At 37.6% G+C, this 22958-nt stretch overlaps 2 protein-coding genes and 1 long non-coding RNA gene across 5 annotated transcripts; 2 read left to right on the top strand and 1 right to left on the bottom strand.

The window, feature by feature from the left end:
• Positions 1-489: 489 nt before the first annotated feature.
• LOC135117008 (uncharacterized) lies at positions 490-1174 on the top strand. Its single transcript, XR_010276575.1, has 2 exons — positions 490-684; positions 947-1174. It is a non-coding gene; the product is annotated as an uncharacterized LOC135117008 (long non-coding RNA).
• Positions 1175-3298: 2124 nt separating this feature from the next.
• LOC110381967 (peroxisomal ATPase PEX1) lies at positions 3299-15499 on the bottom strand. Of its 2 annotated transcripts, XM_064035198.1 has the most exons (13): positions 15249-15499; positions 14643-14861; positions 13365-14472; positions 12899-13139; positions 12243-12396; positions 11121-11289; positions 10651-10799; positions 8937-9124; positions 8463-8522; positions 6490-6676; positions 5327-5485; positions 4704-4822; positions 3299-4281 (listed from the first exon to the last, which is right to left on the bottom strand). In XM_064035198.1, exons 1-13 carry the CDS (start codon positions 15339-15341, stop codon positions 4194-4196), a joined length of 2934 nt encoding a protein of 977 aa, XP_063891268.1. In that variant the 5' UTR covers positions 15342-15499; the 3' UTR covers positions 3299-4193. The 2 variants fall into 2 exon arrangements, with proteins under 2 accessions (XP_063891268.1, XP_063891267.1); XM_064035197.1 differs by lacking the exons at positions 3299-4281; positions 4704-4822; positions 5327-5485 and having other exon boundaries at positions 6538-6676; positions 8450-8522.
• Positions 15500-16144: 645 nt separating this feature from the next.
• Positions 16145-22863, top strand: LOC110381127 (G2/mitotic-specific cyclin-B3). 2 transcript variants are annotated; one of them, XM_021341344.3, is made up of 8 exons: positions 16145-16312; positions 16524-16833; positions 17407-17678; positions 18467-18680; positions 19139-19393; positions 19691-19846; positions 20232-20406; positions 20694-22863. In XM_021341344.3, exons 2-8 carry the CDS (start codon positions 16534-16536, stop codon positions 20855-20857), a joined length of 1536 nt encoding a protein of 511 aa, XP_021197019.3. In that variant the 5' UTR covers positions 16145-16312; positions 16524-16533; the 3' UTR covers positions 20858-22863. The 2 variants fall into 2 exon arrangements, with proteins under 2 accessions (XP_021197019.3, XP_021197012.3); XM_021341337.3 differs by having other exon boundaries at positions 18464-18680.
• Positions 22864-22958: the final 95 nt, after the last annotated feature.

Here is a 22958-nt window from a genome sequence, read left to right as displayed (position 1 = left end):
CCTACCAAATAAAATGTAATCTGACTGCACAATTAGAATATAGGTACCTCTACTTAACTGAACAAGAAATATAATTTACATACCTACATAATTTAAATTAATTTAAGTAACTTTTAAACCAGGATACAAGCAGCCACTTATTTCCAAGATAAGTTATCTCTCACAGAGGCGTATGCAAGTGAAATATACTCCAGCAGTTAATACAGATTTAATTCATTAAACAACTCGTTACAAACGCGTGTTAAGCTATTAAATACCGCTCAAAGTTTACAAGATGGCGAACATGGAAGTTAGTTTGTGGAGCGCGGTTTTTGCTGGATGTGACTTCTGGTCGACAAGTTTTAGAAGAGATTTCTATGACTGAAACAAGTGCACATAGAAATGAAGCAGTATTCAATTTATTACATTTGGTAAAAGGTAAAGGTGTTGCATTTGATGAAAGATCAAGCTCTGCTTACGAAATGGTTAACATATGGTTTACTTTCCAGGTAGGGTAAACTGGGTACGGTTGTGCCAGGGTACGGTAGTGACAGTCGCAGTTGTAACGAAACTATACGTAAAACGGGGGAGGTTGTGAGGGAGAAAGACGTGGCTCACAAGCCTAAACACGTTCCCCAGTATTGCGTTAGCCGGCGCACGACGTTGACGTAAGCAGGAGCCCACATTGCTTTTCAACAATCAAAAGTAAGTATTTTTGTTCGATTTCGTTTCCTAATTACTGTTATTTTTATACAGATAGATTATCTTGTTATTTTTTTCTTTAAAAGTTGAATATTAATATTTAATTACAAGTGATTTCTTTTTACGTAAAGTATTTGGCAAAATCATGGCGATTTTTTGTTTTCAAAATGATGCGTTGGGTACGGTTGTGTCAATTTTTTTGGGTACGGTTGTGACGAATATCTTTACATATAATAAATCTCATATTATTGTTTTTTGCTTTTAGATGTCCAGGATACGTTTGCGGAAGACCGAAAGAGCGCAGTGTGATATCAAAAAATAAAAAGATGCCGATGAAGAAGTGAAACAAGGGATTTCGTACGTGTAGCTCAAGCTACAAGCCTTTCTACAGCTACAAGTTTGAACAGAGCAAATGTTGTTTTGTTGATTGTTAAAACTATGTTTGTAAGCTTATTATGTTAAACATTTCTACAATAAAAGATATTATAGACCATTTTGATATATGTTTATGCATGTCACAACCGCCCTTGGTATGTGGCCGGTTGTGACACTTTCCCATTTTTTTTTAAATTGATCTTATGAGTAATACATTGTATTAAGGAACAATATATGAGTGTTTTTACGTACACAAATGTACAAATTGCGATACAAGTTCCTTTCCTGCGAGCTAATTAGTCAAATATCAAAATTATTGGTGATCAAACGAAAATTGGCACAACTGTACCCAGTCTACCCTATTTCTTAATATTATAAAATATCTAATTTAGCCATTTGCACATCTGAATTTGTATCGATTTATGTATCGTACATGGCGCAAGTACCTACGTTTTTTTTCAATTCACATCAACACTTATACATCCCTTTACTAAAATCGTAGAATAAAGCGCCAAAACACGTTTCGCACTCATACCTATACCTACAGCGGTACTCACCACATAAACATAGTCAACAGTACTACCTACCTAGGTACTTGGTATCGCTACCAAGTAGCTAATAGACGGCTAATCTTTGACTATTTGTAACTTCTTCCTATCTTAACCTCAAGTTGTGTACCTACACCACAGTCAGCAACATATACAAACCCTTTATAACCATATCCAGTAAAAACCTATAACACATCTATGTACCGCGAAAATTTCGCGCCAACCCGCGAGCGTCGTTCCAAATCACCGCTCAATCTAAATTATTGTGCAAGTTACGAACTAATCTTAATCAAAACTGCGCCAGCGGTTAAGTTTTTCAATAAAACATGCTTATCTCCCGTCGCGGTGTTAAACAGCTAATTAGATACAGCGTAGAAAAGTTTATATGTAAATAACTTTGGTAAGTTAGGTGCAACATTATTTTACACAAGAAGGTTGAGGTTTGTTAGTACATATTTGGGTAATGAACGATTAATCGCTTATAAGTCGCTATGGAAAAATAGAAAATCAATTGTCTCGCGTATGTCTACGCTCCACATACTTAGGTACAACGGGTTAAGCGTCAAAAAATATTTTAAATTGCTTAAATATTGTGAATAAATAGGTATTGTTCAACTGGTGTCTATCTTTCTGTTTTTTTTTTTATATGTTTTATAGCCTCATTTTGCAGGCTACATAGTTAGGTAAGTAGGTGTGTTGTAAATAGCATTTTACAAATCAATCAGACCAATTTCTTTGTAAATCATATCGCTACTTCTTATCGTATCTTCTCTATGGAATAATTCAAATATGAACTTGAAACACGAAGGAAAAGCCAAAAGTTCAGAGTTGTGACTTGTGGGTGGACTAGCGACATCTATCGGGAACTAGTCGAAATAAGTTCCTTACACTACGGGACTTTTCCCGCGATATTACTTTGATTTTCAAGCTGACAATGCCTGTAGAATAAAAATGAGAACAATGCTAATAAACACCTTTTTAACCGACTTCTCAAAAAGGAGTAGGTTATCAATTCGAATGTTTGTATGCATTAACAAATGAAATGATAAATAAGCCACATACAGGTATATTCTTTTTTACAGATAATTTCATTGAACCATCAAGCACCTAAACTCATTTATTTGATTATTTATAAAACTGTCGCTATCAATAGATCTACACTTTTTTCAGTCTACCCAACTCATGATGACTACATTTCAGCACACTAATCGCATTCCAATACAACTGCATTCCACTAGGCAATCAATTAGATATTATCAATATTCAATCTCCTGGCAGTGCTCTAATTAACAGCCGCTCGACGCCATCTTAACGGCGCCTGATAAAAGTTACCCCATCAACTGGCAACATTATTATTGCTATCTGTGAGTTTGTGCGGGAATCTGCTGTAGTGAGCACTATGAGCAGTTTGAGGTTTTAATACAAGGAGGCTTTATAGGTTTTGTGATATTCGTTTTGCACTTTTGTTGAATAGTCTCGAATTGCCAGTTAGCTTTTTTTTTGGCTGGAAATAGAACAGTCTGACCGTTTTTTGGTAGTCAGTACTAACATGGTACAAATCGTGGTATTTCCATTGAAATCTGTTTATATCTCTAATCTGTATAAATAATCAATCTTTTTTTTGTTATCATTTGAATCTTCAGTATTTTCGTAAATTAATTCTGATTAAAATGTTGCGAAATGAAACCACCAAATTGTAAAATAAAATACCGATTTATTTCTTTCAATAAATTAAACATAAAATTCGCAACAAAATATACAAACAAACAAACTTAAGTATTTCCGCTTATTTATTAACCCTAGCACCTACTATTACTAGTTTACATCACAGCTTAAAGCACTTACTAAGTTAACAACTTAAGAGCCTGTACACACCACGTTTTTTAAAACGCACGTTTGTAGCTTTACAAAGGTAGAAATAAGATCACGTTTCAAAAACGCGCGACGTCAAAAAACACGGTGTGCATAAACCTTTACTTTCCAACATTTCAACAAGCTTAGATAAAATGTAGATCTAAAGAATAAATATGTCTACATCATCTACAAATATATTGATAACTGATTTTGTATAGTAGCAATGAATATTTGTTTTTGTTACTATTAACTTGAAAACAAAATCGAACCTCTTTTGAGAAAAAGGTGGACACCAAAAAGAATATTACAATTTACATTACCTACGTCATTTTAAGCTAGCAGTGAATATTTTATCACATTTCATTATTTTATTAGCACTTCACATAAATCAGCTAGCTGTGCAAAGACTACACGTTTCTACAATACTTTAACAATACTAGTATACCTAAGTACGTTAATAGGCACATGGTAAAAGCATGGTAAAGGTGAAAACCGATATTATCATCTTGGCTAAGTGGTAGGCCCCGCCCGGTTGTCATATGAACTTCTGTGTAAGTTTTTACAGGTAGTCAGATCCCAGAAAGTCTGACAACCAGTCATATCAAGTGGTATCGGGTTGCCTTTTTCAAGTTTTATGTGTACTCAGCTCTTAGTTTTTTTATTCAAATCTATTGAATTGGTCTATTGCAATACTACGTTATAAGGCGTTTTATTTTATTGTTTAGTGAATTTATTTTAAGCTAGCGTGACTCTCTGCTTCTGCTGGAATTTGGATATTATCTTCTGTTCATCTGTCAAACTCTCGCCTCGGAATCTCTTATATCTGAAAAAGTTTACATACATAAATAGCGTCACCTGTTTTAATTTTTAATAATTTTTGCCCAGCAGCGGGACAGTAAAGGCTAATAAATTAAAAAAAAAAAAAAAAAAACAATATTTTTCATGAAGTAATAAAAGTTAATTTTACAATGACTCAAAATACCGACAAGAAAATACCAAATTAAACTACTACTACTATAAAGAAGAGGTCTTGAATCTTTTTTAAAAACCTCTTCATTCAGAAAAGAGAGTTTAATGAAAGATTTTTTATGAAATAAATGTAGAACTTCTCTGTTGTGTTACCACCGATATATACTGATATTTTTTTTGCGTCCATAGCACAATCTTATCAATAACCTAAAATGGCTACATGGCTAAAAGACCATGCTGTGAAAGGTGTAGGTACCGACATAAAGATAAACTCACATCATATCGTAGAATAGTCTCTGCTGTATTGACAGAGAAGGCTTGGTCTCAGCTAAGGCACTCTCTATATCTTCCTTATACACCACTACAGACTCCATCGACTTTTCTTCATTCGCCGTCTAAAAAATGGTACATAATGCATGTTTGTTTAAAGAGCCGTTGTCATAAGAACCGTACTGATTCAAAATGAAATAAATTCAAAAAAATACTTATTCTATTACTGAATATTCTGACTTCATCATCAGCACATTCGAATATTGTATTGAAGTGTCATTCGATTCGGAATAGCTTATAGAAACTTTTTTTAGAAGAGGACCAAAGTTTTAAATCGTTTTAAACAATTTGTTAAAAATGTCTTTCGTTTTTGCGAATATCTCTAAACTTATTAACATTGTAGTTTTCACTGTACAATAATATATGCCCACTATTTACAAATAAACGAATAGTTTAAAAAACTATAATACACGCTTTTATAATGAAGTTTCTTAGCCAGTCATGTACATATTGATATCAGAAGGCAGAGAGTGTGCAAAATTTCATTCTAATCAAAGACTTGGAAAAGGAAGTGGGTTTAATTAACTTTCCTTGCGATACGCGTGTTAAAAAATACTTCGTCCTCTTACCAATTGCGTTTCCAGCCTAGTTAGTTGAGCAGTAACCAGTATGGACTTGAGGTCTGCCGGCGAGTAGCCTTCAGTCCGAGCCGCTAAATCTTGCAAATCCACTGCCTCGTCTACTTGGACGCTCTTCGTTAATGTTCGGAGAACTTCGTGCCGGCCTCGCTGATGGAGAAGAGTGGAGTTTTAGATAGGACGAGATATTACTGTGTAATTTTGCTGATTAATTGATGTAGTGAGTGACGAAAAATGACCCGAAAAATATCGACATCATTCATTTGTGAAAACGTGAGTATACATACATAAAATAATGCAGACCTAAGTTGTAATGCAAGAGAAGTGTTGAGAGACGTCCACTATTGTACATAGGACTCCCGTTTCTGTTAAAGACTGGTTGGGGGCTGCCCACGTCCAGTGCCTACCTGACGTTTGTCAGACGGCGCGCAGCAGCGCGGGGTCCACGAGGTCGGGGCGCGACGTGGCCGCCAGCCGAGCTAGCAGCTGTTCACTGTGACACAGTACTCACTTGGTCAGGCAGCGCGCAGTAGACGTGGCGCTGCAGGCGGCCGGCGCGCAGCAGCGCGGGTCCACGAGGTCGGGCGCGACGTGGCCGCCAGCCGAGCTAGCAGCTGTTCACTGTGACACAGTACTCACTTGGTCAGGCAGCGCGCAGTAGACGTGGCGCTGCAGGCGGCCGGCGCGCAGCAGCGCGGGTCCACGAGGTCGGGGCGCGACGTGGCCGCCAGCCGAGCTAGCAGCTGTTCACTGTGACACAGTACTCACTTGGTCAGGCAGCGCGCAGTAGACGTGGCGCTGCAGGCGGCCGGCGCGCAGCAGCGCGGGGTCCACGAGGTCGGGGCGCGACGTGGCCGCCAGCCGAGCTAGCAGCTGTTCACTGTGACACAGTACTCACTTGGTCAGGCAGCGCGCAGTAGACGTGGCGCTGCAGGCGGCCGGCGCGCAGCAGCGGGTCCACGAGGTCGGGCGCGACGTGGCCGCCAGCCGAGCTAGCAGCTGTTCACTGTGACACAGTACTCACTTGGTCAGGCAGCGCGCAGTAGACGTGGCGCTGCAGGCGGCCGGCGCGCAGCAGCGCGGGGTCCACGAGGTCGGGGCGCGACGTGGCCGCCAGCCGAGCTAGCAGCTGTTCACTGTGACACAGTACTCACTTGGTCAGGCAGCGCGCAGTAGACGTGGCGCTGCAGGCGGCCGGCGCGCAGCAGCGCGGGGTCCACGAGGTCGGGGCGCGACGTGGCCGCCAGCACGGGGCCCCGCGCGCCCCCCTCCGCGCCGTCCAGCCGAGCTAGCAGCTGGTTTACTACTCTGTCTGTTACTCCAGTTGAGTCGTGACCGCGTCTGGTCAGAAGAAGAATCCATCTCATTATGCCATTGCATAAGCGTAAGCTACACTCCCATCACTACTTTTATATACTCCCCATATAACTTCTCCCCTTCGTACGCCTCCTATATACTCCCCGTGTACTACACCGCTGTACTCCCTTATATTAAACTTCCTTCTTCCTAACATTCCTAAACTTCCTTTCTTCCCCATAGTACTTCCAAGTACTCCTTTGAACCCTTTGGACTTTACGTACCTTTATGTACCTGAGTATAAGAATGCGAATGTATTTGAGTTTCAGTAGGATACCCAATTACCCAGAACCTTTTGATCGATCCTGTGCTTAACCTTCTGATCGATCGAGCCGTGCAGCTCTTAGGTACTTAGCCACGAGCTTGCAACGTCTGTCCCCAAAATTTTTGTTCTCTCTGAGTTAGTGAATCCTTACTAATATTATAAATCGGAAAGTGAGTTTGTTTGTTTGTTTGTTTGTTTGTTCCGCTTTCACGCCGTAACTACTGAACCGATTGCTTTGAAATTTTGCAGACGTAAAGTTAGAAGTCCGGATTAAATAATAGGGTACTTTTTATCCCGAAAAAAATAGATATTCCCGAGGGAAAACAAAAATATTGTTTGCTTGATGGATGGATTGTAGATGGCGCTGTGTGTCGTTTAAAACAAGGTAATATATTGCAAACGAATATAAACATGTAAATTTAGAAGCTAAATGATACGATAATGAATCCCCGAAAATGAGGAATTCCCGAGGGATGATGTACAATTTGTTTAATCGTTTAAACTGTTTTTTTTTACATCTACTTATATATTGCAAACGAATATGAACATATAAATTTAGAAGCTAAATGATACGATAATGAATCCTCGAAAATGAGGAATTCCCGAGGGATGACGTACAATTTGTTTTATCATCTTAACTGTTTTTTTTACATCTACTTATCCTGAAATAACTATAATTCAACGAATTACTAATTGGTATAAGTATTAGTTAAGTTATTTAGTTCTTGAGGTAAGCGATAGATGGCGCTGGGTGTTTTTAAAACGTGGTAACGATGTGTTTTTAAAATACGTAAGAAGTGGAATGATAGCTTTTTAAAACGTGGTGACGTTGTTTTTTTTAAGATACGTAAGAAGTGCAATGATATCTCGCGCTTTAACCTGTAGCTCATTGTTCAATCGCGAGCTTCCCGATAGCTCGATAGATGGCGTTGTGCTTTTCTGTATCGCGGTGTTAAGGTTCGCCGCGAATTAGTCTTAAGGTGTTTTGAAATCAGTGGGGCCCAGCAGCGCCAGGGCCAGCCGCGGCTGCGGGTTGTTCGAAAGAGGTACCGCAGCCCTGGTATGGTATATAAAAAGCCTAGGACGGAACACGACGATTTTAGTCAGTAAGAGTCTGACACTCTCTCACCGCTGCTAACCCAATGCGGGAGGGGTGAACCGAATTCCACGCGGGCGAAGCCGCGGGCGGAAAGCTAGTACAATATAAAAGAGTACCTATTTACGAGCATACAAAGAACGTCTTATGAAAAGTGTGTCTATAAATTCCCAGATTAGTTAAAACAAGGTGATACTTCAAACTAATATAAATAAAAAAATATATTATGATCAACCACTACCATTAGCACAAATGAATTGCAGAATGTGATTTACAAGTAACTACCACGTCTTTACCAGAAAATCGTTACGTTATTAATTTTGCAAATGAATGGAGCCTTAAAACACAGCAGTTTATTGTGAGGTGTAGAAAATAATGAAGCGAGGTGGACACTTACAATAACAACTTACTTGGGCGCGAGACTGTCGAACTCGTCGAAGAACAGTATACAGGGCCTCTTCATGTCTGCCCTGCAGGGGAAAATAATGTATTCAAAACACTGTACCAATAGGGCTGTTTGGATTAGGCATTGTGACATAATTATGAAGTTAATAATCAGACTAATTGTTTGGGTCATTTTAAGAATTTTATTAATTGATCATCCCAAAATGTCCCAAAATGTTGCTCTTCCGTCAACCATATTCAAAATTGGTTGTTTATCGAGCATCATCAACTACACTGAATAAAATATAAATGCTATTGAGTAATAAAAATTTCTTCCACGTAGCATTTGTATTTGGGTACTGTCAGATTTTTATTTCAATATGATTTAATAGACCCCGAACGATCAACGAACAATCTGAGATGACTCAAGGAGCCATAGACGTTTTATTCGGTCGCCCGGAGTGGTGAAGTTACTAAACAATATGTAAAGGCAAACTTACTTGTCAAAAATATCCCTAACAGCCTTCTCACTCTGTCCGATATACTTGGAGAGCAACTCAGGTCCCTTCACAGTGATCATGTTCATATTCGTGAGTCGGGCCAAGCACGAGCCGATGTGGGACTTGCCGGTGCCGGGCGGCCCGTATAGCAGGATGCCGCATGATTGAGACGGGAATAGTGCTGGATACTGGTGTGAAGATATAGAAATGTGTTATATATTGATAAGTCGGGTCAAACACGAGCCGATGTGGGACTTGCCGGTGCCGGGCGGCCCGTATAGCAGGATGCCGCATGACTGAGACGGGAACAGTGCTGGATACTGGTGTGAAAGAGATGGAAATTTGTTATATATTGGTAAGTCGAGCCAGACACGAGCCGATGTGGGACTTGCCAGTCCCGGGCGGCCCGTATAGCAGGATGCCGCATGATTGAGACGGGAATAGTGCTGGATACTGGTGTAAAATAGAAATGTGTTATATTGTCTTCAGAAGTTGCAGGGTTTCTATGGTTCCTATCATGGGTCTAACTTTTCCTCACGATGTTGGGTTCGGCTTCCAGTCTCCCTGGGTGCAACTGAGTACGTGTGTTTTACAGGGAGTAGGAAACTGCCAATCTTACCTTCTCAAAATGTGTCCCTCTCTCGCCCCCGCGGTCTAACTTTTTAACCATAAGTTTAAAAATATGAAAAACATCTCAAAAGTGGATCTTCATAAAGCTATTATAGGAAAAAATACCCGAAATAATTTCCGAACTAAGTTTGCAATTTTACCAAATAAGCCAGCATTTTTTTTTCAATTCTTTTTCTTCTTTTAAACGTATCTTTTCCAAACAATAAAATCATTATCAGAATCGATTAACGCAATCCAAAATTACGACCGAAAACTCAACATACATAACCCGTCTCTAGCTTCAGAATTTCCCGCATTAGTTCAAAATTTCCAACTAGATGGCGTTGATCGATTTAAGCAAATGCTAGATCGCGCTATGGTTTCGTTACCAACATTTATAAAGGTTTCCGATCTGATTATTTTCTGGAGCAGTTGATAGTTCCTGTCAGTTCGTACAAATAACGCTTTGAAATAGACGGACTTGAAACTGCTCCAAAAACGACGTAGCACTATAAATCAATTCCATATTGTAGACTTTTTCCTGGTTGAGAGAGCTGTAAACAGCCGCCTAACCTGAACAATAACATTCATCATCATCATCGTCAGCGTTTTTATCGTGTCACTGCGGGGCACAGGCCTCCTCTCATACAGAGAATAATTGAGCGTTAATCACCACGCTACGGAACCGTGACCGTGGCCCGACACTCTCTTGGCCTGTTTTTTTTTTAATTGAAGTTTATCTATCTGGATGATGTGATTGGTGATTAATTAATATTGTATGTGGATCCTTATCTGATCTTGGAAACACACATTGTGGTAACGATTCCTAGTAGGTAATTTTGTTATCTGTGGAGATTTGTCATTAGCGGTTGATTATTGTATTGTTAAATATGTGATATTGTATTAGTCTGTAGGCCTTCTTAAAATTAAATAAAATTAATAAATACCTACCATACGTTGCATACGTCAGAATACTTTAAATAAAAACAATCCCGAATTTAGCTGTAATGTTACTTTGCCAGTTGCCTGTTTAGTTGGCTTCGAAAAAATGCCTTGTATTTCAAGGCCTACAAAAAATGATTTTATTTCATTAAATAAAACTCACCATAATAGGCCAGAATATGCACTCAGTGAGCTCTTGCTTGACTTCCTCCAGACCTCCGACTGGTCCCCAGATATCGAACTCGCTAGCCTTCTCCTCGTCTTTCGTTATGTCTTCTACTAAACGAGGCTTGGGCTCATTTGGGTTCGATTCTAGAACAAAATAAACGTTGCATGTGAATTTTTAAGTAAAACTGGATTTTTATAAAAAAAAATACTGGAATTTAGTTTTAATGGAAACTGCCAAAAATAAGACTTAAATTCAGTTAAATATGTCAGAAAAAAAATCTGTTTCGCAAGAGCAAGTAAACGATTTTTAATGAATAGGTGAACCTATAAATATTTTGGGTACTAGTATTTCACAGTTCTATAAAAAAATATATATTAAAACTTATAAAAAAAATGCTTTTCCGTCAGATACTATATGCAAAAATTATAATTTTTAAGTAATAAGTACTACTTGAATCCACTTACTTTTCTTCTTAACAGCTTTAAATATCTTCTTGTTCAAATAATCAATGATATCCCTAACGCTAAAGCCGGCGGTATCCATGGCCAGTTTGATGACGTCATCGTCTTCTATCTCAAACTCCTGCCGTATCTTGTCGTTGAGAAGGTGCTTGAATAATTCCGTTCTTTCTGTCTGTAAACGGAGAAATGTATTAATCTGCTACATTGAGGTTTCAAATGCGATAGGAATTGAATATCTTTAAAGGCAAAAAAGTTACGCCAAAAAGAAGATTAAAAAAATAATCTATAAACATTATTTTGTCTTTTATCCACACCAGTTTTCCACACCAGTATCCAGAAAGTTTATTACTGAATGTATTTTTTTTTTAATTTTAATTCTCAAGAAATAAAATAACCAAATAAATTGACGACCCCTTGTATGCTTATAGTTAGATCCATCTCTTATTCTGAGATATACCCCTTGCCACACTGTTTCATTTTTTTTTTTTTTGTATACTACGTGTTCTTTTTCAATGAATGTATGTGTGGCTAAATAAATGGTTATTGTCTGGTTTTAATTTATTGTCCTTTACATATTTTTTGACAATTACATAAAAATATCGAATTTCATTTCAGATTAGCGGCAGTCAAGTTAAATTGAATTTCATAAAGGTTCAAACATTTGGATTTAATACATATGTTGTTATACAGGAATGAATTTTATCCAATGCGCAAACTTTGACAATTTATAGTTAAATAAGTTTTGTAGATACGTATATTTTTATTTTGTAGTGTTTTAGTACAAAAAAGAAAAGTTATTGATATCGAAAGATGTTTATTTTGTACCCGATAGTACGGTGTCGTCATAGTATGCACGGCGGCAACGCGAAACCGGTTTACTGACGGAGCTCCGCTCGGCGCGCGTAAGAATAGTTGGTATCCATATTTTGCTGATTTTAGGGCAGACAAAAGAATGAAAAAATTTTTTTTACTGATGATGCAGATATGTTCTGTTAACGATTCTGGACCACCAGTTTTTTTTTTGCGCACTGCTTAAAATTCATTCCTGTATTGTAATGTGCGTTCATAAAATAAATAAAAATAACATTAAATCTCTAGGACCATTAAATCAACATAAAACCTCACCTTCTCCAACTCGGGCACGTCAAACTGTGCCGTAAACAGCGGCTTCCCGCTGAATTGGCGCAGCGTGGGGTGCAAGTCTTTCATACTGAGTGATGTCATTAGCACGCATACTCCTGAACATGTTTGTAGGAGGTGCTTTATTACTACTGCTAGTCTGGAACCAAAAAGTAAAAAGGTTTAAAATCAAAAGGTGTAAAGGATGCAGGCGTAAGAAATGGTATTGATTTTTTTGACAATACGTAATAGGACACAGCATTATTTTATTTAATATATGACTATATTATCATAAGTTTTGGTTCATAACAAATATATCATAACGTGTTATACCTACTCTATACTATTTGTTAGAATTTTCTTGAGGAAGTACATTGGGAAACTTGAGCAAAGACAAACAAAAGGACGAAGTAGTAAAGTGACATTATGCAGTCATATGACTTTGCAAAGAGCTGCAAATGAAAGGGCACAATAAGCTCGCAAAGTGAACGAAGGGTAGTGTTTCTTTGGTCAACTTTCCCATGTACTTATTCAAGAACCTTGCGTGTACCTAGTAGATAGGAGGTATTAGAACATACAATTACTCGGCATCATATGCATTATGAAATTAATTATAGCACGGCCTATGTATTAACATTTTATATGGATATAAAAAAACATACCTCTGATAATAAGCAATATCCTGAGGCGAAGCGCCTTCCATATTCGGCGGCACTAAAGCATCCACATCATCACATATAAGCACAGCTGGACTATGTTCCTGACACATCAGTATAGCCTTCCCAAGCACCTCAGTAATGTCCTTACGACCTCTGAGAGAACGGCATTGTAGTATGTGCGACCAGACAGTCAATTCTTTTTGGATTATCTGGCAGAATGAAGATTTTCCTGTGCCACTTAGACCTATGAAAAAGTTTTTTGGTAAGATTTGAATAGTTCTTGCGTGAAGGCTATGTGCTAAATATTAGTTTGCAAATCTTGAATTTTAAAATGAGCTTGTTTTGGTATTTCTCATTTAGAAAATACGCAATATCCAATTCAAATATTCAAAAAAATGTTAGCCTAGCATTTATGTCGAAAATAAATTGATGATTACCTAATACAAAAATATTCCATCTTGCCACTTACCAGTAATTAAAACATTACTCTTGATCTCAGAAGCACCTTTAAAAGTGGCCTCTCTATGTATCTCAAAGTTAACATGTGCCAAAACCTTCTCAATCAACGCCTCCATAGATTTCATTGACCTACAGTAATTTTTATAATCATAATCCATCTTAGACATGACAGCTTTTGGTAAAGCCATATCTGTCTCACTAGAGCACTTAGCAGCTACCGTACAGTTCCTAAAAGACCCTGGATCTAGCATTGTAAACTTCAACTTATCCGGTTTTACCTTGAACTGTAAAAATCCTGGTGTTATTTCTGTATTCTGCTTTATCATACCATTGTTTATAAGGAACCGCTTGCCAGAATGTGTGCTTTTTATAACGCAGTTCTTGAATTTTTCTACCACATCCATTTCTGACTGTATCTGATCTGAATATGTTATTATGTCTATGTGTTCCGGTTCTTCAATATTGTCAGCTATTAGAGTGAAGATTATTCTCATTCCGTTCTCAATATTAATTATAGCATTTAAAGGTTTTGGTATAAGTACTGTAGGTATGTTTTTGTTATGTACCTCCCTGCACAAACTTCTGTATATCACAGAGTCAATTGGAACTATTTCTACACACACATCATTAATTGAAACATTATTATTCTCACTATCATCATCGCTCTCATTTAAAATTGATGGTATATTAGTCATTGTAGCAAGTATTATAGTTAAATTCTTATACTTTTCATCTATAAAGTCTTCATGTATGAATACAGTGTATGGGTGTATCAAATTCTTTTTGCCATCACTGTCTATGGGTACTGCTCTTAGAACTAACCTTTTTGCTACATTTAAATATGGAGCTAACATTCCTTTGTTTATAGCACCTATGTTTTTAAACTGTTCATTATCTTTGGGAACGGGAACATTGACTGGTGTAGAAGGGAAAGGATGTATGCTGTTAAAAGCATCCATTTTCACAATAATTTGGCTATGGTTGACAAGAATGCCTGTCTGTTTTGGTGTGAACACTATTGGTAAAGACGCTGAGATCCAAACTACTGTCTTTTGATTAGCTACAACTAGTCTCAATTGGTCTAGTATCCGCATTTGTAGTAGTTCTACATTGTGTTCCTGAAAATTAAATACATTTTAAGTTCAGATATTGACACTTCTACATAAACTTGAGAACATTTTTGTATGGCTGAAAAGCATATCTATACTGAAATTTTCATGATGACTTGCAAATTTTAACTATCAACTTTTTATGTAGTTATGTCACAATTTAAAAAGTTACAACTTACTAATATTTCCTGGTCATCAGGACTATCAGTCTCCACATACAGCTCATTCAGCACCTTAAGATCTGTGTACGGAGACACAAAGACATCAGCCCCCTCCTCTAGCCCCACCATCCTGCTGTATATAGGATTGCAGGCTATGTGACCTTCTGGAACACCACTGTTGAACACCACCCATAGTAGGATCTGCTTGTCTCTGCAGAGAACTTGGACGCATTGTGTCTGGAAGGAGCCAAAACATACTGATAATGTTTGTGTCTACACTAAATAAGTACCTGTAGTGTAATGCTTAAGATATTAAGCAAACTTATTAATAGAACAGAATAGTACATTCATAATATTAATTTAATACTTGTAAATGATGTTCTCTATCCCAAGGCAGGGATAAGTTGGTTATAATTAACAGCTCTGAATAACGAATGCCAGTTATGGATGTTCAGTTCTTATAAACACAAGCATAAAGAACAATAGATAGCATTTTCCCAGGAGTAAACAACATTCTAACCTCATTGAACAATCAAATTACCTTTTACGCAATCTATTGTTTTAGTACATAAAGACTTATGTCAAAGCACCTTTGCATAAATATTATGAAGTCAAAATTCTCACCTGTTCATTATTTGTGCTGTACTTTGGACTGATATAAGCAAAGCAAGTCTTTTCATGAGTAAACGTTACTTTAAGCTTGACGCCTCCCAACATATTGTTTCACACGTTGTGGCACTTGCATAAGATGCGTTAAGTCTGTAAAAACAATGCTTTTGTTATCACTGAATTAATATTTTTATTGGAAATATCACAACAGGGAGTACAATGACCACAACTTATCAATCGCGTTACAGTGATAAATATACCTTGATCTTGAGCATACACGCATTTCAGCTGATTGTAGAATATCCTTAGTTACATACAAAACTTCACTATATTTGACCATTAAAACTATACTTTAAGAAGTAACATAAAACGAAAATCATTTTGAAGATAACAATGACACTAAATACGTTTATATCAGTGCATAAACTATCTTCAAAATGCCTTTCACAGTCAGTCAGTAATGTTCCAAATTTTATCGAATTTGGAATGGAACGCTTTAGAAACTGCATGTTTGACATTAACGTTCCTTTATCCGTAGGCACTTATTTTCGGGATTTGAGAAATCATTCAGCAATTAATATCGTTGCTTCATAATTGAATCATATATCATTAAAATCTATATCTGGAGTCATTTCGACTACCGGTGTTACAATTTCTTGCCTAATATTAAAACCACCCATAATTTATTCACCATTACCTTCAAGTAAAAGTAGTTCACAAAGTTTGACTAAGAAATTTGCTGTTTAATATAATGAAAGTAATTGAGGACAACAAAAATAATTGTACTATGAGCGAAGATAAAAATAAAATCAACATAATTATTTAACATCTCAAACTCCAGAAGATATACTCCTAGAACGGAACGTAGTTTTGCATCCTCCCTCCCCATTGGTTTACCGTTGGACCAATAAAATTTCAAAGTAGTTCAACGGTTTTTGAAGACGTTTCATCAGTCCGGTGTCTTGTTGAATTTTATCTTAAAATTTGGATAAAAATTATCATTTTGAAATTAATATCAGGCCGTGCAACTTCTAAAGTAACCACAATTCAATCAAAACGGCCACCGCCGTTTAATTAATGTGAGTACAAAATAAACGTTAGATAACCGTTTGACGCTGTCGGTCGACGTTCGCTTGTTTTGCCTCCATTTTCAGTCGTTAGGAGTGTCGATTTTGAAACGCTTGTTTACGTTCATCGTTATATACCCTTTTGGGACCGTTAAAGAATTGTTTAATCGTGTGATTTTTACAACGTTAATGAGTGCACGTGATAATTGTGGGATTGTTTCAGTACTACCATAATGGCGCCAACAAGGTTGGCATCGAAGCCGATCGGCGTCAATGAGAACTTGAATGGTTTACTGGGGCATGGGATAACGACGAGGAGTAAGCAATTAGCTTCTCTGAAGACTCATAAGGACACTTTGAAGGGTCCAAATAAGAGGAAAGCCGATAGTCCCTTGAAAGATGTTACTGCAAAGCGGGCGGCGTTTGGGGACATCACAAATGCCTTCAACAAGACCACCGCGTTCCAGGATAAGGACAAAGTCATGGGGCTGAAGAAGGTTACTGTGGAGAGCAAAATGCTCCCAATCGTTAAGGTTTTATTCTATTTTTTTCAACATTTTTTAGTAGAGGGTAGATCCATTCCTTGTAATGATTTTCTTGTGTGTTAAAATGATGGTATGAGTCGTTAGAATCCATGTGGTTTAATTTCATGATCATAACAATTTAATTTGCAAAGGTAATATGGGTCAATGAACTTTCCCTCCAAAAGTTTTTTGCATGATGTGTGCTATTTTATCTTTGTATTTAGAACAAAACTTCTTTAAAACTAGAGTTCTAAAGTAAAGAGATAGCTTCTCTTATAACTGGGCCACATGATTATGCTCAAAATTAATATTAATTGAGCTAATGGGGCCAAGGTCATCTAAATGTTGTGCAGAGATAACAAAGTTTTTAACTGTTATTGCCTCTTACATTTTGTTTACAATACATGCCACTTCCTGCCATATTATTCTTTCTGTATTTGGTATTATTTTTCAATTTTGAGTTACTTTTTGAAGACAGATATTATTATTGAATACATGTCCTTCAACAGTAGTTCTCATCTTGTCATCAACACTTAGTATGTTTTGAAGACCTGGTTGGTAAAGGAGCATTTCCATTTTCAGAGTATCAAACCACAGACAACCACATTGAATGGTAAGACCTCCAAAGCAAAAACTCTGCAGCGCGTGGCCACCAATGCCATAGACGCTGTGCAGAAGCACTTTGCCAAGGATCCTCCTAAGCCAGTAGCAACTCGGGCACAGAATGGCATCCTCAAGAACATTGAACAGAAAAAAGACAAGAGTCTTAATCAGAACCAAAGTCAGAACTCTGCAAAGTCTGCAAGGAGTGATGTATCTGAACCATCACTGTATATGACAGCTTTAGAAACTACGTTAGTTTTATTTTTAACTATTTATTTTTGCCATTACAGTTTTCTAGCAAACATTTCTATGAATCAACTGCATATTTAAGCCCTTGTTCATAAAAATGCTACTCTTTGAATTAATCTGTAGTTCATAATGTTCATCTTAAAGATATATTTTTTGGGAGATATTTAACACCTGCTTCTTTTATTTATTTTAAAAGGAATCAAGTATAGGAACAAATAAGACAGTTTATGCTGTTAACACCATAATAGTCAACAGCATTTGTGTGTATCTCTGAACCCAGAAATTACAATTGTTTACCATTGTTACAGGAAACAAAACTTTAATGATAAGAACTAAATTGCATCACTGTTAGTTACATTGCATGTATTTATTTATTATCAAACTTGCATAACTTTTTCCTTACACATCACAGTTTTCAAATGATGATGAAATATCAGTGTAGTATTTTAGCATGATGATTTGTTTCCTGGCTGCCCAATATTCCTGACCTCAATTCTATGACCTACTTACCAACAGCACTCAATCAGTTACATGGTGATTTTGTTACCAATTTTCTCTAGTAGGCCCATCTTCCAAGTTATGCTACAAGTACCTGCCTACATTACATTCAGTATAGGTTAAAATAGTTTTGTTATTCACATTTTTAATTAGCCTTATTATGCATATGTAGGCAAAAACATCTCAATTTATTGTCAAACTTTTGTCTTCTGTTTTTATTTGATAGTATAATCTTACAGTAACTACACTTGAATGAAGTATCAAGTATTAATAGCTCTTCCCTCTTTAGCAGCCCCTCAGAAACCTCCAAAGAGGAATACAAGACAATAAGTGAGAAGCTAGACAAGGTAAACCTTGATGACACAGTCCGTTCCCTGGACGAAGAGACTGAGGAGCCTCACAAGACACCCTTGGATGTCGCAGACTTTGACAAGGAGAACTGGAATGACCCCTTCCAGGTCTCCAACTATGCTATGGATATATTCAACTATTTGAAGAGCAGAGAAGTGAGTAATGGTATCTGATTATAAGTTTATGCATACCCAAACATGTATGATGTAACAACAGATTTTTGTGTCATAATTTTACTCTTTTTACCTGTGTTGATGTTGACACAGGAAGACTTACTATGATTGTCTGTCATAATTTATCCTTTTTACCTGCGTCGCCGCGTCGGTGAGCTTTTTACATACGCCCGAAATGTTCAGGTCAACTTTAGTCCTTTCTTCTTACTGTCCTCTATGAAAAAATATATGTCAGATGGATAGGTAGGTATAGTAGGCACTCACAACAAAATTCCGAGCCCAAGAAGCCCAAAACCGTCGCGCACCTCCGCCAACCACTGATACCTGAAAATGGTCAGTCGTAACCGCCATAAAGTTTTGCGAAAACGTTACGTGTATTACTCACTGACACATTCATCTTGTACAGGTATTGTTTGCCTAACTCGACACCTCTATTTCAGCGCCTATTCCCCATCGATGACTACCTGCAGCGGATGAAAGGGATCACGGCGTGGATGCGGGCACTGCTCGTGGACTGGATGGTGGAGGTCCAGGAGAGCTTCGAGCTGAACCACGAGACTCTATACCTGGCCGTCAAGCTGGTAGACCTGTTCCTGACCAGGTCCACGAAGACGCAGCCAGAGAAGGACCACCTCACGAAGGAAGAACTGCAGCTGCTCGGAGCTTCTGCACTGTTTATTGCTTCTAAGTTTGACGTGAGTTTCGTTTCTTGTTCTTCATCTGAATTTATGACTTGTCTTGTGATTGATTGGGAGTGATTAACTTCATAACTTATCCATTTACTGGTATGCATGTTAATTTATACTCAGGCCATCCACATTAACTGTATGTCTCACTAGTCAATGGCGCCGTTAAAGCCGCGAACAATATTGCTATAACTTCAAAATATTTACTAAAACTTGCTAAAAAATACTATTACCGAACCCCGCGCTAGCAATGCTATACCTAAAACTGTAACACCATCCCTTAACTTCTATTGTTCTCTTCAACAGGAGCGCATCCCCCCTCTAGTGGATGACTTCCTGTACATCTGCGACGGCGCGTACACGTTGAGCCAGCTGCTCAAGATGGAGATGAACATCCTCCGCGTCGTGGACTTCGACCTCGGCATCCCGCTCTCCTACCGCTTCCTCAGGAGATACGCCAGGGTCAGTAACTATGTGTACTCAAGATACCTTCTAGTAATATGATTTAACGATTTAATGGTATTTTGTCCACATGTGTGCAGAAACTGTCTTCTCAATGTTGCTGAAATGTTGAGTGGTTCTTTGTTTATAACACGCACTTTTTTCAAAGATTTAAGGCACTTCGCGCACTTGTCGTAATGTAAGCTTATCATTGGCGCGTTCAACAAGAGCAATGTGAAAATTTTCAAATACACTAAGCCAAGTCGCAGGGACTCCGCCTCTTGTGCGAAATGCTTTATTCTCACAGAAATCAAATTGTGCAGTTGTAATTTTTGTTTTCGTAACATTTTTCTGGCGGTTACACAGGGCAGTTTACCACTCATTCAAATCTTCTTTTTGCCTCCAGTGCGCTCGAGTATCGATGCCGACGCTAACCCTAGCGAGGTTCGTGCTCGAACAGTGCCTACTGGAGTACAATCTTCTGGAACATTCGGACAGCAAGATGGCCGCCGCCGCGCTATACCTCGCGCTCAGGATGAAGTCCATCGGAAACTGGTCGCCTACCCTACAGTATTATACAGGTTAGTTACTACTTTTGATTTCAGCTACTGATACTTCTACTGTTGTTCGAAAGAGTCCGCGCCTCTGGAACGTGGCTGGAAGGCTCCAGAAAAATCATGGCAGGGTTTTAGTAAGAGTCTGACATTCACTTCTGCTTAACCAGCAAGAAAGTGCAATTTGATGATTGTCTACTTCCTAACTAAAGCTATCGGTACTCCTAGTATGCACTACTAATTATTAAGCACACCGAAAAACACATATGAAATCTCTACAGAACATTTTCACAATTAAATTTCTGGTATCGCAGGATACACCGTGAAGGATATCCTCCCCATCGCGATCGCACAGAACGCGACGCTACACAAGAAACCAAAATCCGCCATCAGCACAGTGAGGAACAAGTATTCGCACACGATCTTCTTCGAGGTGGCCAAGGTGGCGCTGATCGACGACGCGGCGCTGTCCAGCTGAGGCCGGCTGCGTGGCGCTTTACATGCAGTGCAGGCTGTACTCAGGTGGGTCCCCATTCTCTCATAGATGCATTTGTAAAGTTGAGTGTATATTATTCGGGAGGCTAGTGGACGGACGATGTCTGACTCAAGGCGGTGTACATAGAATTCGCGCTTTTTCTGTGTTTTCGTATTTATGTAATTTTATTTTTTTGTTGTTGTTTAATTTTCTAGCTTCATTACAAAGTTTCTTATTCTTAATTGTTAACATAAATAACTTTTACGCTTGTGAATGTATTCGGTGTCTCGTGAATTGATTAACATTTTGATTTTTCACAGTGAATTGTTTATGAATTTAATCGGCAAGATAGTCTGTGACTTTATTACTAATCTTTTTAATGAATCGAATTGACACTATATTTTACAGTTTATGATTAGATGTAATTTTTTATAATAAATTAAAGTGATCTTGCGTCAGACTGAACTCGGTCCGCGCTGCCGTAGACTAAGAAATCGCAATCGATAACTTGTGTTACTTAATTATTGTTATGTGCTGTCGTGTTTGAGATGTGTGAACGCTTCTAATGTTGCGAGTAGCTCGTTCACGAGAAATGAATCAAAACGGACCAAAATTCGGACCCTTGAGCGAGCTACAGACGGCCATCCAAAAAGACCAATAAATGTAAGGTGCCACATTGGCTCATTAGTGCTACATTGTATTTGTAAGTAGTGTGACTAGACAATTTCCCTCGGGCTACACCCCGGGTAGGTGAAACACTGCCATTAGATGAACGTGTAGTGGAAAAACTAGAACAATTAAGAGTTTGTGTTAACACACGAATTGTTAGACTATGGTGTGAGTTGTTTATGCGAAGTTTATTTACTTTCGGTAAATTAATGTAATAAAGACTGAAATGTTTGTTGACATGATCGAATGGAACGTCAGGCTGACCTGGCAAATTTGTTTGTCAAATATGTGCCATATATCGCTATGGCTGACGAAACTCGGAACATTTGACTAAGAGGTGAAGCCTCAATAAATAACACCAGTTGAACGAAACTAAGTTTCCACAAAATAAAAGCATTTAAATTAATAAAAAAAAACTGAAACCAAAATCTCATCATGTCCCGTCTGACCTCAATAGAATTTTTACCAAAAATCAATGCCTAATAGTATCCACATTCCAATATTGTTTTACTTCCGCCTCGCTGCTTATTATTTAATTTAGAATAACGCTGTCTTCCTATAGTGAATTATAGGTGTTAATCGGCTAAATGTATTAAAAATGTATATTTATCTGAACTGTACAAATATTGAACACTTTGATAGTTAATTTTCCCGGACAGAGATTTTCGCGTAACTAATTTTGAAAGTTGTCAAAGTGTATATTGTGTACATGAGCGCTTTCGCTTTTACGATAAATATGCAATGCTTACTTAGGTTTCTCTTATGACTAGGATTTGTTGAATCTTTAGGAATCGTAAGCCTTTGACTGTACAGTCGCGATCATAAGTGTTATGCATAAAATCAAAAGAATCCATAATGAATTTAACTACTCGTGCTTTAATCATATCATTAAGAAATAGTTTTAACGGTTCTAGAATTTATATTAGGGTGTATTCTATCTTTGCTGTTATTGACACTTATGTCCCGACGGTACTGAGGGTTCAACTAGCGCCGGATGTGTAAACGTTTTTATACATAATATTATGTATTCTTCTTGGCAAGCTTTGCTAATACTCTTTTAATTATAACTATTATTAATGGATTTTGTAATGTTTTAATATAATTAATTTACATAGTAATTATTGTGAGATTATTCGCATCATTTGTCATATGTTTTGTAATTTATCACATTTTAAAGAGTACAAAATATTGGAATGTTATAATAATGTTGTTCGTTTAATAATAAGTTTTAGAATAATTGTCACTTTGAAAACTGTTTTCTTCTTGATAACATTTGTCGTCTAATTATACAAGGTTAATGTAAAACTGACGTGTAAATAAAAGTGATTTTGGTTTGGTAATATGATTTTGATTTGTTATATTGCAAACCCAATATGTGTAATAAAATTAAGTAACTCAACCTTTACAAACTAATATCCTTTAAATTAACGATTTT

Source organism: Helicoverpa armigera, chromosome 6, assembly GCF_030705265.1.
Source record: "Helicoverpa armigera isolate CAAS_96S chromosome 6, ASM3070526v1, whole genome shotgun sequence".
Classification (NCBI taxonomy): domain Eukaryota; kingdom Metazoa; phylum Arthropoda; class Insecta; order Lepidoptera; family Noctuidae; genus Helicoverpa; species Helicoverpa armigera.
The sequence above is the reverse complement of the archived record's forward strand: the minus strand, read 5'-3'. Positions and strand labels throughout refer to the sequence as shown.